Genomic DNA, 17,549 nt, shown 5'->3' with positions numbered 1-17,549 from the left:
TTAGCAGTTTTGTGTTGTTTCCTTCAGATGTTCCAATGCATAGGACTTTATCACATGGCCCCTATTCTTGCTGTGATTGCATTAATGAAAGGAAGTGCACATATACTGGTTTGGGAGCAATCTGCACCTCTGTTTAAAGTGGAATAATAACCAAGCTGTTGCTGTCCCACACACTCCTTTCTGCCCTCATCTTTAATCTCGGCTCCCTGCCATAAGCCCTACCCAGCATACCTTTTGTGTATTTCTGTGTTTGAGTTTTTAAATTTCTGGAGTTCTGCTAATGCACTTTAACATAAATGAATGAATGAATGAATGAATGAATGAATGCTATTCTGGAATAGTGAAGGGGAGGGGTAACAAGGGAGAGGAGGAGACACTGATACCACATGACCACACAATCATGGAACTGCCACAGGAGCAACTTATTATACCTGAGGTCTACTATATACCAGTGCAATTGGGAGCTTATTGACAGGCTTTCATCATTAGTGGCAAGGGGTGGGGTAACCATGATTGCTGCAACAACAAGAAGGAGATGGCATTCTGGAATAGGTATTGCCAAATATCCAACTTGTATCAAGGTTTAAAAGCCATGTGGGATAAAGTCCATGGACCCTAGGCTTGACATACTGTGCCTCCCCATTTCTAGATGGCCTGTGAAGGCTCTGGTGAATCCCAAGCATTTTCCAGACTTTCTGGAAATGCTCTCTTTTGCTATGTTCTATTGTTGGAGCAGCAAACAGTATCCAGGAATGCAGTGGGAAAACTTGCATGAGTGCATAATTATTCTTCCTTAACAACCATATATTGTTGTAGGCATTAAGGAAGAGCCACCATATTGTATACCCCTTGGTATACAACTGCTCAGAACTTTAGCAGGAGTGAAAAGGCATGGAAGGGAAGTAAGAAAGCACATACTGGCCTTTTTATCATAGCAGGAAAATGCCTAGGTGAATCTCTGACCTTCATTCCCTCCTTTCTTTCTCCTTCAACATATCCATGAGGAAGAGTCTGGACCTTTCTTTTTGGGTGGGAGGTTAATTGCAACTTATTTATTTGTCTAGATCCAATAAGATATAATGGATTGTCTGACAGTGTCTGACATTTGTAATGGACTATATCTCCCTATATGAGCTGACCTGGGCTCTGAGATCCTCAGGGGAGGACCTTCTCTCCATCCCACCACCATCACAAGCACGGTTGGTCGGACACAAGAGAGAGTCTTTTGTGTGGCTGCTCCTAGACTCTGGAACTCCCTGCCCAGGGAGGCCAGGATGGCCCTTTCTTTGTTATTCTTCCACTCACAGGGTAAGACCTACTTGTTTAGACAGGCTATTAAAACAGAAATCTTTTAAGGCATGTGATGGGGTGTTGTTATATTGTTTTAAGGTATTTTAAGCATTTTAATCTTTTAAAACTTGATTTTAGCATTGAATTTACTTTAATTATTGTAGCAATTTAATTCTATTTTAATATACTATTTTTGTATGTTTTTAACTGTATGGGTTCTTTTTAATGTTGTAAGCTGCCCTGAGTTCCAACAACCACAGTTGTTTCAAAAGTAATAGTTAAGAATAGCCATGGGATGGAATTTGGGCATAATGCGATAATAGTGTCCATTAAAAACTGAAGAGATTGTTTTCCATGCAGGGTGGAAAACATGTGAAACTAAGGCTCATCTCAGCTTCTTCCTGTCATGCTAAACCATGATTTATTGTAATGCTGAAATACAGCATCAATGTTTTGAAAACCTATGTGTGTATAAGTGGTAAACATCTTCTGGCAACTGAGGACCAACGGTTTCTATTCCTCTTATGGTAGACACTTTATTTATGTAGGAATTCAATTTTTATTCACCTTATTCACTAGGAAATAACTAGTTTCCCAGGTTTTCTCCAATTTGATAGCAAGAATATTACATACTGGATTTAATGTTTTTACAGTAGTAAAAATTTCACATGCAGATGATTACATGCTGATGATCCAAGGTTTTCTTCATACAAAATGCTCTTATAAATGTCAAACTGGAAACTGTTTCCTTTGGTATTGATTTGTAGTAGTAGAGATGTTCGGCAAAGCTCAAGGCCTTGCTAGTCAAATCTGGGGGAAGTTCAGTCCCACTTTTAGTAGGGAGTAGAAAAATCTAGAAGTGTTTTGTGCTTGTGTGGACATATTTATGAGAGAGTGCAGGCATGCAGTATACGTCAGAGTTTTGCAGAAGAAACATATGTATCAATTTATTCTTTTGTTTATTATGCAGATTTTCAAGACTGAGATATTTTTATTTTCTTTTTCAAAGATATTATTAATGTAATATTTAGTATTTGAGAGCCATAAAATATCTTAAGAGGTAGATTTCATGAGGCTTTATGCTCATATCCTGGTTTCCTACAGTGCAGCTCTGCTTGTTGCTCCTCTGAATCTTTCTTGCAGTTTGGGGAAGATTAATATTCCATTCTCATTCTCCTTTCAGTGCAGCAACCTTGGGGCCTGGCTTCTGGAACCTGATTAACTTGTATGTCATTATTTAGTGCCACAGAATGAATTTCTGAATAAATTAGCTTCCTTCTTTTTCATCTTTGACAGATGCAAGACAAAAGTCTACCCTGATGAACTACCAAACACAAGTGTGGTCATAGTATTTCATAATGAAGCCTGGAGCACTTTGCTTCGTACTATTTACAGCGTTATAAATCGTTCTCCACACTATCTACTTTCTGAGATTATCTTGGTAGATGATGCCAGTGAAAGAGGTATGAATGAACATAAATCAAAATCTATCAAGAAGTAAATAATAACAATAATGGAGCAGTATTACAGCAAGTTTCTAGAACTGCAAATATGTTTTTATTTTTTTATTTTTTTAAAAGACATTTCTGTAGTGGTACTGTGCAAACTTTGTAGTGGCATTGTTCGGGGTGTTCTGGGTACAATAGCATGAATAGCAACAGAGAGAAAAGGACATTTTACATGCCTACTCAGTGGTGGTCATAAGCAAAGAGGACTTCTGCCAGCATTATATCTCTGCCAGTGCTTGGGAAAGGTTTTTTTTTTTTGGGGGGGGGGGAGATATAATTCAGGAGAGTCCGTTAGCCATCATGACCTGTGGCTGTGTTACCTGGACAGTGCAGAGAGTTGTAGTCCAAATGATAACTTCTAATGTCTGATGTGTTCACTGTTGTATTAAGAAGCTGTTTAGAGCAGTGAGGAACTTGCTTCTGCCAAGAGGAGACAGAATGGCTTCTTTTTTTTACATACAGACGAATCTGATTTCTGTGCAGAAAATTTTGTACTTAGGGTTTATTCTGTACAAAATTATCTTATGATTGTTTTATATGGAAAACAACATTTTCTGCTCAGGAAAGGGTTTTTTTTTCTGACATGAAATAATATTTCTTTGTCGGTGGTGGTATGTGCCTTCAAGTAATTTTTGATTTATGCAACCCTAAGGGGAACCTATAATAGGGCTTTCCTGGCAGGTTTCATCAGAGGGGTTTTGCCATTGCTATCCTCTGAGGCTGAGAGACTGTGACTTGCCCAAGGTTGCCCAGTGGATTTTTATGCTCAAGCACGGATTTGAACCCTGGTGTCCACAGTCCTAGTCCAATACTCAAACCACTATGCCATGCTGGCTCATAGGAATATTATTTTATATACATAAAATGCTGCTTCCTGCACAGAAAAAGATGTTTTTCTGATGTTTTTCAGCATTTTATGTATATAAAATAATATTCCTATGAAGCAGTGCCCCTGATTCCTAACTTTCTCAGGCATTCCATAAGGATACCATTGTCGATGGTATCGAAGGCTGCTGAGAAGTCCAAGAGCACCAACAGGGTCACACTTCTCCTGTCGACGCCCAGACGGAGATAATCCACTAAGGTGACCATGGCTGTCTCCACTCCGTATCCTGCCCTGAAGCCGGTTTGAAATGGATCTAGATAATTGGCTTCCTTCAAGACAGCTTAGAGTTGGGAGGCAACTGCCCTTTCGATCACTTTGCCCAAGAAAGGTAACAGGGGACCGATCTATAGATCTATAGTTCTCTCTCACCAGGGGTCCAGGGAGGATTTTTCAAAAGTGGTTTAACCACCAGCTGTTTTAGGCTGGATGAAACTATGGCGTCCCTGAATGATGTATTGATTATAAGCTGTAGTAGAGTTTTTACAGTGTCACCTCCCTGGGTGGTCAACCATGAAGAGCAAGGTTTGAGGGGGCAAGTTGTTCTCCTCATGCTTCCAAGGAGCTTGTCCACTTCATTGGTACACTACTATAGGTACTATGCTTAAATTAAACAACATTTCTGCTTCTTTGTATGTATGCATGTGATTTTTAAAGAGGAAATGAATAAAGATTATTTTTTTTAAAAAAGAAATTAGATACCTTACTCTCTATAGGTCTGACCTTGTAGAGTTTTCAAAAACAATATGATCCAAAATGCATCTATGAGGATCCCAATTAGTAATCATCATTTGAGTGTTTGAGTCTGATACTTCAGTTACATTGTCCTCAAGATTGTTGGTGGATTTAATTCCAAGTATTTCTAACCTCCTAGAGGCCTCAGTAGCCTTGGAGCAGGGTTGTTACCTCCCATGTGAACCTGTCCATTCCGTTCAACTGAGACCTTCCACTATTCTTTGCTTTGGAGGTGACAAGCATACAGAAAAGGACATTTTTAAGGAGATGCTCCCAATTGCTAGAATTCCCTGGTAAACACTCTTTGGAGCTTATTGCACAGCCTCTTAGGATGCTCCCGGTGTGGAACAAAAGGGGGTGGGATGGGAACAGAATGGAGACTATAGCCCATTTTATCACACACCAGAATGCTGCCGCCAGAAGTTCCATCCCACAGAAGGCGATTTTCAGGAATGCTATAATTCCTGAAAATTGCCTCCGCTGGGGTGGATCGGGAACGGAATGGGAACTTCCAGCGGCGGCATTCTGGTGTGCGATAAAATGGGTGATAGCCCCCATTCTTTCCCATCCTGCCCCCTTTCTTTCCACACCGGGAGTGTCCCAAGGGGCTGTGTGATAAGCTCCTTTTATCAGGAAAGAGTTTGAAAATGCAGTAATTTTTGTCACTGATGGGTTTTTAAAAATCTGCTAGGGGCATGTTGCTTTTTATTATGTTTGATAAAATTACTTTTTTTGTCTTTCTTACAAGATAGCTGAAAATCTCAATCTTGTACTTGCTTATTATATCAGTCATGTCATAAATGTGTGCTAGAAATTGTTTAATTATTAATTATTAAATTCTGACATGTAAAAGTCATATCCAACACTTTATATTTTGGTAGGAGGAGTCTTTTGCTAGTTGATTTCTCTTCTGGTTCATTGTAATATGATCTCCTAAAGGAAGTGATGTCAGCAGCCAGTCACAGTGGATAAATCTTTCTCTCTATTTTTAAAGGTTTTCAAAGACATGAGTGCCATGAACTTCCTCAGATTTGAGGAAAGGGAAAAACCTATATTCTCTAAAGGCTCTAATTGCAGAACAAATTCCTTGCAACCCAAAAAATGAGAAGTTGAGACCATGGGAAGTTAGTTTGCAGAACAGTGTGTATATGGGAACATGATGAAGCGCTCTCTAACTGATCAGTGGTAGGATGATGATGATGATGATGATGATGATGATGATGATGATGATGATAGGATTTATTTATATACCGCCCAATCACTGGGAATCCAGGCGGCTTACAACAGAGGGGATAATACAAGGCAATAACAATAAACATGAAGTGAAAAACAAACGTAACATAGCAATGCATTAAACAATAACAATAAAATAAGATAGCGATTAATAATAGCAATAAATAACAAAAATAGCAATAAATAACAACAAAAATACATGTTCTAATGATGATGTTCTAAGTCCAGGAGCATCTTCCTGCTATTCTTCAGTTTTGGATTGATTTAGCATACCATATTATTCATGTTCATCTTAAACGGTCTGCCTCTTTCCCACCATCGAAATATCACAAACTCTTTGAGTTGTGAGAACAGCTCTTTCTTATAGAATTATACAATTGGATAGTCACAACAGTGATCCAGTCCACACACACACACTGCCATGCAGGAATACACAGTCAAAGCACTCCCAACACATGGCCATCCAGCCTCTGTTTACAAACCTCCAAAGGAGACATCATCACACTCTGTGGCAGCATATTCAACTGTCCAACAGCTCTTACTGTCAGGAAGATCTTTCTAATGTTTGGTAGAATCCCCTTTCCTGTAGTTTGAATCCACAGCCCCGTGCCCTGGTCTAAGCAGAAAACAAGCTTCTTCCTCCTCCTTCCATATGAAATCCTTTAAAATATTTAAACATGTCTGTCACGTCATCTCTTAACCTTCTCTTCCCTAAGCTAAACATTCGTGAGCACTCTTACAGATCAGTTGGGAGACCTTATCAGTGTTACTAAAGACTTGTCAAAGTCTTACTAAAATCAAAGTAAACTACATCCATAGTATTCCTTTCATCTACCAAACTTGTAACTCAATCCAAAAAAGAGAGAATATTAGTCTGGCGTGACTTGTTTCTGAGAAACCTATATTGACTTTTAGTGATTACGACATTCTTTTCTAAGTGCTTACAGACTGTCTCTTTAATGATTTGCTCTGGAATATTTGCCAGTATTGATGTCTGGCTGACTGGGCAGTCATTACTTGGGACCTCCCTCCCACCCACTTTTTGAAACATTAGCTTTCAACCAGTCTGCTGGAACTTCAAAGATCATTGCCAGTGGTTCCGAGGTTACTTCTGCCAGTTCTTTTAATACCTTTGGATGTAGTTCATCTGGCACTGGAGATTTGGATTAATTTAAAGTAGCCAGGTATGCTTGCACTACCTCTTTATCTGTTCTCTGCTGCATTTTCCCTACTGCATCATCTGCTCCATTTTCCTCAGGTTGAGCACTGTTCTACTTTTCAGAGAACACCAAGGCAAAGAAGGTGTTGAATAGTTCTGCCTTTTCTCTGTCCCCTATTAGCATATCACCATCTTCTCCACATCGTGGCCTTACCATTTCCATGTTCTTCCTTTTCCTCTGGACATAACCCTATTTAATTTTTTTAACGTTCATAGTAAGCTGGAGTTTTTCTGACTTTTCCCCCTGCACATTCTTTCTATTCATTTGAATTCCCCTTTTCTATGTCTCTTAAATCTAATGCACATTAGATAATGTTCAAATCTAATGTACAATAATGTACTGTGGTACATGGCCCTTTTAAATCTAATTTCACTTGAAAGTTATTTAGACATCAATCCTGGTTTCTTCACATACCTCCCACTTTCTCTCCTTATCGGAACTGTTTAAAATTGTGCCTTCAATTACTCACTTTTAAGAAACTCCCACCCATCATGAATTCTTTTCTTTTTTAGGATCATAGTGTTTTGGTGTTCTTGAGCACAGGATCACAGCCAGTATTTTCCAAAATGTACTGAAATCAGTTTTCTTAAAGTCTAGAATGCATATCTGACTATGCTTGGCTTTCCTTTTCCACTGTACTTTAGAAGGAGTATCCAATAAATCTTAGGTTTTCGTTTCCAAGTACTCTTCCTACAATATACAGAACACAAGGAGGTTTTAGGGTTAAGATATCTTTTTAACATGAACACACAATTGGGGGGGGGGGGGGGAAGTCTCTTCTAGCTGTTTTCTTGTTTTTCCACTAGTACATCAAGGTTCTTTCAGACTTATAAAACAAATCAGTGCTCATAATTCAATTCAGCTGTTGCACAGTGCTTTTTGGATTTCTGCTTTTTCTGAGCCAACTTTTTTTCCCTTTTTCTATTATATGAAATCATAGAATATCTCCCACTTTTTTTAGTCCCTGCACACAGAATTCTCTGACCTTTTCATATACATTTTGAAGCATGTTTAAGGAAGGTTACCCTTTCACCAAGCATCTTAGTTACATAATTTTTTTCTCTATTCTTTTGGCCTGTGGATTTAATTTGAACAAACACTTTGTTGTATTTTCCTTCCTTAATTGCATTTGGCAGATTTTCTGAAGGTCCCATTAGAGAATTATGTGAAAACTTTGCAAGTGCCAGTAAAAATTATTAGGATGGAACAGCGGTCGGGACTGATTCGAGCTCGGCTTCGAGGAGCAGCGGCTTCCAAAGGACAAGTCATCACTTTCCTGGATGCACACTGTGAATGCACTTTGGGTTGGCTGGAACCCCTGTTGGCAAGGATAAAGGAAGACAGGTAAGGATAAAGAGCTGGTGCTGTACAACACTTTGTGTTATGGCCCCATCAGAGAGGAAAACCTTAATTAGAAGAACCTGCTTATTTTTAAGCCATTTATTTTATGGTATTGAAGATTTAGCTGTAGAGATTGTCTTCCAGGCTGAATATATAAGCCTCACTTCAAGATCAAATCATCTTTGGTTCTCTTCTGATCTAACCAAAGTACAGATGTGTGTCTTTAGCCTCTTTGGTTAATTTTGTAAAATATATTATACAGATTTCTTTCACCTGTAGTTTGTTTATTTTAAATATGTAGTCAAAGTGTGTTGTAACAAATAAACGCTGAATATTTTAAATACTATAATAATAATAAATTTTATTTATATACCGCCTTTCCAAAAGATCAAGGTGGTTTACAAAATTACAAAAATCTTCCCCCCCTTTACATATACAGTGAGCCCGCATCATATGTGGACGTGCCTTACGTGACTTTCAGCATATGCTGAAAATGGGCGGCATGCCCCATAAGGGGTAATGGTGCACCCGTCTGTGGTATGCGTGTGCCACTGTGCCACCGTATGCACAAGCCACATTCTTTTAAATGGGGCTCAAGCATAGGCAGAATTCCCTTTATGCTGGGGGGGGGGGGGGTCCGGAACGAATCCCCGTGTAAAGGAAGGGCGGACTGTATGACAAAATATCTAAATATAACATGGTCAAAATATAAAATAATTCATTAAAACCATTAGTTAAACAATCAAAACAGAAGGAAGCGGAGATATTAGATAATATTTTTTTTATATTTAAAGGATGAGTGGCTATTAATTAATGTTGTTGTTGATTGTAAAGCCTTCATTATCATGGTGGGCAGAGCATGGCAGCCCTCCTCCACCTGAGCCCTCCATTGCCTTTTGAGGCACAGGAGTGATGGTGGGTGGAGCAAGGCAGATGTATATTACTTACTGAAAATTCAAAAGGAATGTGACATCTAACATCCCATTTAAAATAAGCTATAGCTAAACAACAACAGCGACCTGTTAGAAGAAAAGTTAGAAAACAAACAATTCTATTTGAAAAATACAAAGTTAAAGCAATTTATAAAACCCATTTAGAATATAATAGAAAAGATAAAAGCACAGCCCCATTAAAATACCCTTTCTGCCATATTAACAGTGAGCCAAAGGCCTATCTGAATAAAAAAGTCTTTGCCTGCCAGTACAAAGGGAGAAGGGCCCAAGCAAGCCTCTTTTTAGGGAATCAAGGAGCTATCAGAGGAAAGAATGATGCTCTTGCAAAATGTTTTTTGCAACCAGTAACTAATACGTAAATAATGACTTTTCCTCATGATCACTGCATTTTGACCTTCCATTTTATAACCTGGATTTTTTACGTGTAGTTACTCAAGTTTGTTTGGCCTTATTAGACTTTCTGGTTGTTGTCTAGCAGGTGTAGCTAAATTTGAAGGGGTAAAAAAAAGAAATACTCCCATTTCTGTTTAAACCAGTACAGCTGGATGATACATAAAATATTTATCATTAACCAGTAGGGAACATCTGCTTGTAAAGTGCAGGCATCCCTAAATGGATGAAGAATCATTACTGCTAGATGATTCTGAACATATCCTGGACACACTTTACCCAGTTATAGCACTTTGATTTCACTGCCAATGGAGTTAAACATCCTAGGGAATCCTAGGGGTTGTCATTTAAGGAGGGGCATTTAAAATTCCTGTAAAGAAGCTCCCCTAGAGCATCACCAGAGGATTTTATAGTATTCATAGCATTCCACCAAAAGATTCCTCTATCTATCTATCTATCTATCTATCTATCTATCTAGAGTATTTTTACCCCCATTCTTCAGCCACCAAGGCTCTCAGAGTGGTTTACAGATTGATGATTTAAGTTTCCTGCCCTCGGGTTTACAATCTAAAAGATCATGACAGAAAAGGAGAAGGAAATGGCAGTGGTGAAGGAGATTAAGTCCTGTAGATACAGTGCGCCTACGTCATACATGGGCGCATTATACACCGTAAAAAGCGGCGCCGTGTGCCGGAAGAAACAATGCGCGTGTGCCCATGGCATGCTCACCCCGCCCCGCCCCGCCCCGCTGCAAGCACAAGCCCCATTACTTGTTATGGAGTTCGAGCATATGTGCTATTTCTTTTACGCAGGGGAGGGGGGGTCCAGAATGGATCCCCCGTGTAAAAGAAGGGCACACTGTACTGTGGTTTTTCTATCACTCCAAGACTAGGGTAATAGCAGTTAAAATGGAGGGCCAACCTTTCATCTGCCTCTGGACCTAGGCATGGTGGAGCTGTGCTTGCCTCTTCTTCTCTCCCTCTCAGGCAAAGGTGGTAGCAATTAAGATGGAGAGAGGGATGCAACCATGGCTGTTACAGTGGAATCATAGTATTATAGCTGTGTATAGTGTACCCTCACCTTATGTGGGGGATCCGTTCCGCCCCCCTGCATAAGTCACATCCCGAGTATGCTCAAGCCCCATTCATTTGAATGGGGTGTGCCCCTGTGGAGCGTGCCCCATTTACCTTATTAGGGCTCGCCACCCACGTGACCTCAAGTCCTCATATGGCAATCTGTGGGCACGTTGTATTGTGAAAGAGCTTCCTTTTTTGGGAGTGCCAGGCTATGTGCACTGATCCTTCTTCAGAGAAAAGTATAACTGAAAGTTATAACAATATAGCACCAGGCAAGGGAGTGGGAAGGTAGCAATGAGATTTGTCCTCTTCTTTCATCCCACTGAACAGGTCTACAAGATATAGTGGTGCAATTATTAGAAGAGTGTTGTCCTTACCGCACTTGAATGGTGGTGTTATTTGCTCTGGTTGTCAGGAGATTACATCTGAATTTTATTATTGATGTTAAAGCAGTGGTTTTGAAACTCTAGTTGTTCAGGTGTTTGGTACTTCAACTGCCAGCAGTTTCAGCAACTGAGCCAGTGGTTGGGGATTTTGGGAGCTGAAGTCCAAAACTCTTGGAGGACTAGAGTTTGGAAACTTCAATGTAAATTAAAATTTTTAAGTACCCCTGCTAAAAATTGTGAGAAGCAGATTGTCCTAAACTGGGAAAAAGTAAAATACACAGACACACAGATACATATCTTTATTTTATCTTCTTTTTTTACTCTTACTAAATTGTAAGCAGTTCTGTCTAAAGGCAGAAAGATGATTGAAGTAGATTGTCAATCAAGTGATTCTTGGTTTTTGAAGAAAGCTCTGGGAAAGTATTGCTGGCAACTGTTCATATACATTAGTGGGCCAAAGAAAATTCCTTCTGTGGAAACTGTATGTTTGCACATTTATTTATTTATTTATTTATTTATTTAATAGGAAAATTGTTGTTTGCCCCATTATTGATGTGATCAGCGATGACACTTTTGAATATATGGCTGGCTCAGACATGACTTATGGAGGATTTAACTGGAAACTTAACTTTCGTTGGTATCCTGTTCCTCAGAGAGAAATGGACAGAAGGAAAGGAGACAGAACATTGCCTGTGAGGTAAGAGGTAGGGATAAATATGTTTTTTTAAATCACAACCTACTTCATCTGTGCTTGTGAGAAATACTTCTGTGTGTGTGTGTTTATAAATCTAATTAGTTGTATGCATACAGGATATTGCATCACATAGGCCATGAAAACAAGAAGATGAACATGAATTTGCTACGTTGTCAAAGATGGTTTAAATTACCTTGTACAATTGCATTTGGTTAAACATTTTCACTGTTTTTTTGGAAGATTAATGCCAGGGTCACTGTTAAGAATACCGTATATACTCGACTATAAGTCGACCTCATGTACAAGTCGAGGGCAGTTTGGAAGCCAAAATTATGAATTTTGATATGACCCATGTTTAAGTTGAGGGTAAAACTTAGGGCCATGTAACAAAGGACCTAAAAGATGAAAGAAAGGAAAACAATGCCAAAGAACTTAAGAAAATTCCAGGAGGCATAACTGTTTGTGCTCATCCTAAAAGCTGGCTGGATGAGAGACTATAGCAGGGTCAGTGCTTCCAGAGCAGATTATACCCTTGCCTTTCAACGGGGGGTGGTACCTTTTTAAAAATAAGAGTTAAAGTACGGTACTGACATTGAGTCAAATCTGGTTTTTGACTTCAATTTTTTGACTAAAATTTCTAGACTTATACATGAGTATATACAGTATTCCTAATACATATGCAAATATATATGTGTATATACATAAACATACATATCCGCTGCGGGTTGATCCCAAGGCCCCACCATAGATACTAAAATTTATGAATGCTCAAATCCTATTATACAAGAAAGTGCTGGAAAGTTCTCAGCCTAAGAAAGGAATGACCTAGAGCCATGAAGTGTACGTATTCACTCTGTTGACTGATGCACTTGGCACATTGTTTTTCAAGTTTCTTTAACCCTTCCAAAAAAAAAAAATCTGATGTCTGATCACTGAAATACTGTTCTGCTGCTGCTGTCACCTTTGAATCATTCAAAAAAAATTATTTCAGATGCTTTTAAAGGTTTCAAAATTGTGAGATTGTGCAAAATCTGGTGAGTAGGGTACATGGCCTATGCACTCAAACCCTAAATTATTCAAGACATCCACCGTTTTGCAAGACCTGTGAGCAGGTGAGTTGTCCTGCAGAAGAAGAAAACCAGAGCTTTCCTCACCACTTTTCCTTCAATGCCTCCTTAAATTAACACAGCAAGTTAGAGTACTATTCTGCATTAACTGCTGGCTCTTCTAATGATAGTCATCAAAATACCTTTCTTATCTCTCAAAACTATGACCTTTCCTGCTGACCTTTGAGTCATTAATTTCTTCAGCTGTGGAGTACCTGATTGCTGCCACAGCAAGGACTGTTGTTTAGTCTCCAGGTCATAGTGATGTAACCATGTTTCATGAACAGTGATGATTCGTTCCAAAAAATTATCACTAGATCACTCAAAATGCTGTAAAATCAACTTGGATATATACATTCAATTTAGTTTTTGGTCAGCATTCCAACATTTTGGCACCTGCTTGGCTGACTGCTTGCACATAGCAAATTGCTCATGAATTATAAACCCAGTGTGTGTTCCTGGGATATCTCTAGTGCAGTAGTTCCCCATACTTTTTCAGGCTACTACCCCCTTTCCTCTTGGGCAACAACCCTACCACCTCCCAGTGCATATTTTTTGATATTAGGTCTTTTATTCTGCAAATTCAAAACAACCAATCTTTGTCTCTGCTCCCTTTGCACCCAGTCACTTTGGGAGCAGTAACCAAGCAGCTGGGTGAATAATGAGCAAAAATCCTGTGCCGGCCTTGCAGCAAAGGTCAGTGCAGGCAAGAGGCTTCTCGGATGCTGCTTGATTGGAAACTCAGTTGCTGATTCCTTTGCACCTAGTCACCCTGGGAACAACAGCCGAGCAGCTGGCTGAGCAACGTTTAAGTAGCCTTTCATCTGTGCCAGCCTTGTGGCAAAGGCCAATGTTGATGAAAGGCCTCTCAGTTGCTGCTCAGCCACTGCTCGGTTGCTGCTCCCAGGGTGACCAGGTGCAAAGGAAAAGGTTCTCCTCAGGAATGAGGAACTCTCAATCCTTTGACAAGAAGGGTACAGTCGGTTTGGGTGTAGGGGTTTTTCAGAAACCACATGCACTGGACTGGAGACAGGTGTGGACAGGGAAAGGGAGAGATTTTAACTACAGGAGCCACTCCATTCAAGAATCAAGCACAGATATTCCTTTCCCAGGGGCTTATCGCACAGCTTTATAATGTGATTTACTGTTCCCAAATTAAAACCAAATTCAGGCTGCATCCTGTTCCTATTGCATGGCTTTTGTCTCCCAATCCACCATCTGAGTACCGCCTGGCCACAGACCATGTCCCTTAATGTGTTTTGGGGGCCATTTTCAAAGTCAGAAAGCTCCCGACTTTGAAAAATGGCTGCCAAAGCATGTTAAGGGATATGGTCTGCAGCTGGGCTGTACTCAGATGGCGGATTGGGAGATAAAATCCATGCGATAGGACTAGGCTTTAATTCAGGAGCAGTAAGTCACGTTATAAAAGTTGTGTGATAAGATCCCCAGACACATGTCTTCCCCACATAGCTTCAAGTGTCCTCTCTCCTTAAAATTTTTTTTAAAAAATAGTTTCTTCTGCTACCTCTTTTCTCACCCTACCTGATAAAAGAAAACAGGAGCAGCAGTGCAACTCCAACCTGCTAGCCAAGTCTCAGCAAAGCTCACAGAATTTAAGCAGGGTCCCCAATTTGAAAGCTCCTTTTTGCCATTACTTCTCTCCCACTGCCATGTGCTCTAACTCTTCTATAGTCTGTCCCAAAATGGCACCACTCCCAAGACACAGAAATGATGCCCTGTACCCAAGCCTCGTGAGAGTTTCCCAACCACCACTACTAGTGAAAGAGCTAAGGGAGCGAGCTTATGGGAGGCAGGCAAACTGTGGGAGACACCACCACATGATCCAGTGCTGTGCAGTGGATCTAAGGGACCTTGAAAAAAAGCTTCACACAATCCTCATCCCCACCATGGCTCTAAAGGATGTTTTCCCCTTGTCTTTCTTGCGTAACAATACTTTGATTGAAGGCTCCCCTGCTTCCCCTTTTTTCCTCATGACCCCCCTACTGCTCAAGTTCCCCCTCACCAACCCCCTAGATCCTTTCACTGCCTACAGGGGGTGTACCACCCACTTTGGGAATCACTGCTCTAATGTCTGGTGAGGTTCACCAATATGCCAAAATCAGGCTCAACAATTTCAGACGTTGACACTGTTGAAGGCCTCCCAGACTTAGCTGCATCTTGGGTCTCAAAATCTGCACATTGTAAGTTGGCACACTACTTCTTCACAATTGAGTATGACAGACACTTGTCACTCAATGTTTGCATCGTGGTCTCATGGATTTCCTTTGGAGTTTTCTTCTGCAGGAAGAGGAAGTTGTTTTTGTTAATATGGTTCCATCAATGGTCTAATAAAATTCAGAAATTAGAGGTATGCTCCTGCAAATTGGAAATTTACAATACAGAAAAACACTCTTTCAAGATACAGTGACAAAATTATGCTCAGATTTTGGTAAGCGAGTTGGGGTGAGAACTTTTCAGCATCCCCTCGTATACAAGGTGTAGTAATATGGTGTACCTTATATAAAATGACAAAAAAATAAAGAATAAAAAAACCCCCAAAAAACAAGGTTTGCTTTTTGGGGGGAAATGTGAATCCATGGTTGGTTGAATCCATGGATACAGAACACATGGATATGGAGAACAATCTGATCCACTGAAAAGAATGGAATTGGAACTATTTCATGTCTCTTGGGAATTTTAATTTTTGTAGATATTGCCTGATCTAGTAAATGCTAGTTCGTCTGTGGGGAAGAATTTTAGAATTCAAATTCCACTTATCCCATAACAGACTGCTTCTGCTACAGCAAGAGCAGCTGGGAGAGGGTAGGAGCAAATGTATCCTCTCTTCTGACATTTCAGAAAACCAAACTGGGATGTTTTTCTGGATGGCTGCCAGAAACCTCTGTTAACAATTGGGGAACTTGTTCTCCATACAAGTAAATGTTATATTCACTTAGTGTTCAAGCAGAGTCTGTACTAAACTGACCATTCCAATTTACTTTAAAATAAAGTATGTTAGTAATTAACCCTCATGAAGGCAAATAAAACTTTCACCAAGCATCTTAATCTGCTGTATTTTCTCACCCCAGTGAGAATACCAGTGTGGCAATTTCACTTTTCACCAACACTTTTCCATTAGGAGAAAGAGGATTTTTATTTCCATTTTCCATCGAACAGAATGGCAATGCAAGTCAGGGATTCCTTTATATATTCCTATAACAATTTAGCTATTTGACTTAGATCCCAGGACAAGGCTCAACTCCCCTGTAATCCGTTCTCCCTATAAAGCTCACAGCTATTAGTTTAAACCCCTGTAAAGTTTTTCTCCCTCCTTAGTATTAGCTGCCATCATAGATACTATGACTCTGGCTAAATTTGAAGCATACCTTAGGATGTATGTAGATGTGAAACAGTTATTAATATATTTTTAACAAATGTGCTTCAGAAAAATCAGATTTAATTTGTGTTCAGCAGCATATGGTTACAATATAGATCTTTTGTCTCTTTCTTTTAAATTACAGAGTGTATGTATACTGATATATTCATGCCTATCCCATCCACCTTGATGTTCCTAGTCTAACTCCACTCCCACAATCAAAATTCCAAAATAATAAACCAGTGCTGACCCCACAACCTTTACTACCAACAATCATCCTCTGACTACCTCCCTGACCACCAAGCCTACCTGTATCAGTATCAGTGCCTACCTGTCAGCCACCTCCAGTCACCCTTTGCACCCCAATGTCCTACATGCTGGTTCTCCATTCCCAACAGATCACTTGAGTTATGTAACATTATATACATGCATAGACATTTTAGTGGAACCACAGTATGTAACACATCTCTTACTTTATACAACCTAATAAAGATCATAAACTTTTAAATAGGACAGTATAACTTTACATCCAGCATAGCTGAACATCCAACATCAATAAACACATGTTCCCATGCAGTGGAACTTTGGTTTTCCATTGTAATCAAAGTTGTTTGCAAAGACAAAAAAGGAAGAAAAGAAAAGCAATGGGTCTCTTTAGGGGAATTTTTATTAGCTCAATTTTAAGCAACCCTTTTGGAATCGTTTCCCATTTTTATACAGAGGTTGCTGGAATAGAGGAATACAGGCAGAACTCTTCAGATGAATTGTATTTTATTAAAGGAAAAAAAGACGCTTACACACATGCAAGCACACACACATTCACGCATGCAATCTATGGAGTGATAGAACAGCCTTCACCTAAGGGATAATTACCTAAAGACATGGGTGCTCCGAAGATGCGATCTCATGATGAATGTAGAACTCACCTGCTTCTTGGAAGGCAGCATGAGGTGGAACTAGTTTGAAATACAGGGAGACGTGAGGTCCCCTGCACTCCATACTAGCTCCTTCCTTCTTCTTCTGACAAAGAAAATTTAAAGTCCTTTATAGGCTAGGCAAAATGATTGTCTATCATACATCAAAGGCCAAATCTGCATGGTAAAGTGTCACTAAAACAGGGTTTCAAAGATGGGGAATAGAGTTGTAAATTAGCCCTCTCTGGCTTGGGGGCAGGAAACACCTAATTTGCTTCTGTAAATCAGCTCCCTCTTCCTGTCTTCTGGAAGTGTGAATTCTTCTCTATTGCAACTCCCAAACTATTTGATTGATCTCTGTTTCAAATCTCGCTTTTGGGTCCATGGCAGCTTGGTTACCTGACCAGGTGGGATATGCCTCACGGCTGCTTGCAGTGAGAGTAC

The 17,549-nt window shown here is 39.8% G+C and overlaps 1 protein-coding gene across 12 annotated transcripts in view; it reads left to right on the top strand.

The window, feature by feature from the left end:
* The window catches only part of GALNT13 (polypeptide N-acetylgalactosaminyltransferase 13), a 360,918-nt gene that overhangs the window by 167,616 nt on the left and 175,753 nt on the right, over positions 1 to 17,549 (top strand). For all 12 annotated transcript variants that reach the window (XR_016280868.1, XR_016280866.1, XR_016280867.1 and 9 more), the window contains 3 exons: positions 2,587 to 2,753; positions 8,006 to 8,213; positions 11,542 to 11,712. Coding sequence is in view for 7 of the 12 variants with exons in the window: in XM_089520006.1 (XP_089376132.1) it covers positions 2,587 to 2,753; positions 8,006 to 8,213; positions 11,542 to 11,712 (546 nt within the window). In the remaining 5 variants the exon portion in view is untranslated. The remainder of the gene's footprint in view (positions 1 to 2,586; positions 2,754 to 8,005; positions 8,214 to 11,541; positions 11,713 to 17,549) is intronic.

The sequence above is a fragment of the Sceloporus occidentalis genome, unplaced genomic scaffold (genome assembly GCF_023333645.1).
Source record: "Sceloporus occidentalis isolate IW3139 unplaced genomic scaffold, rSceOcc1.0.p SCAF_4, whole genome shotgun sequence".
Lineage (NCBI taxonomy): Eukaryota > Metazoa > Chordata > Lepidosauria > Squamata > Phrynosomatidae > Sceloporus > Sceloporus occidentalis.
The sequence above is the reverse complement of the archived record's forward strand: the minus strand, read 5'-3'. Positions and strand labels throughout refer to the sequence as shown.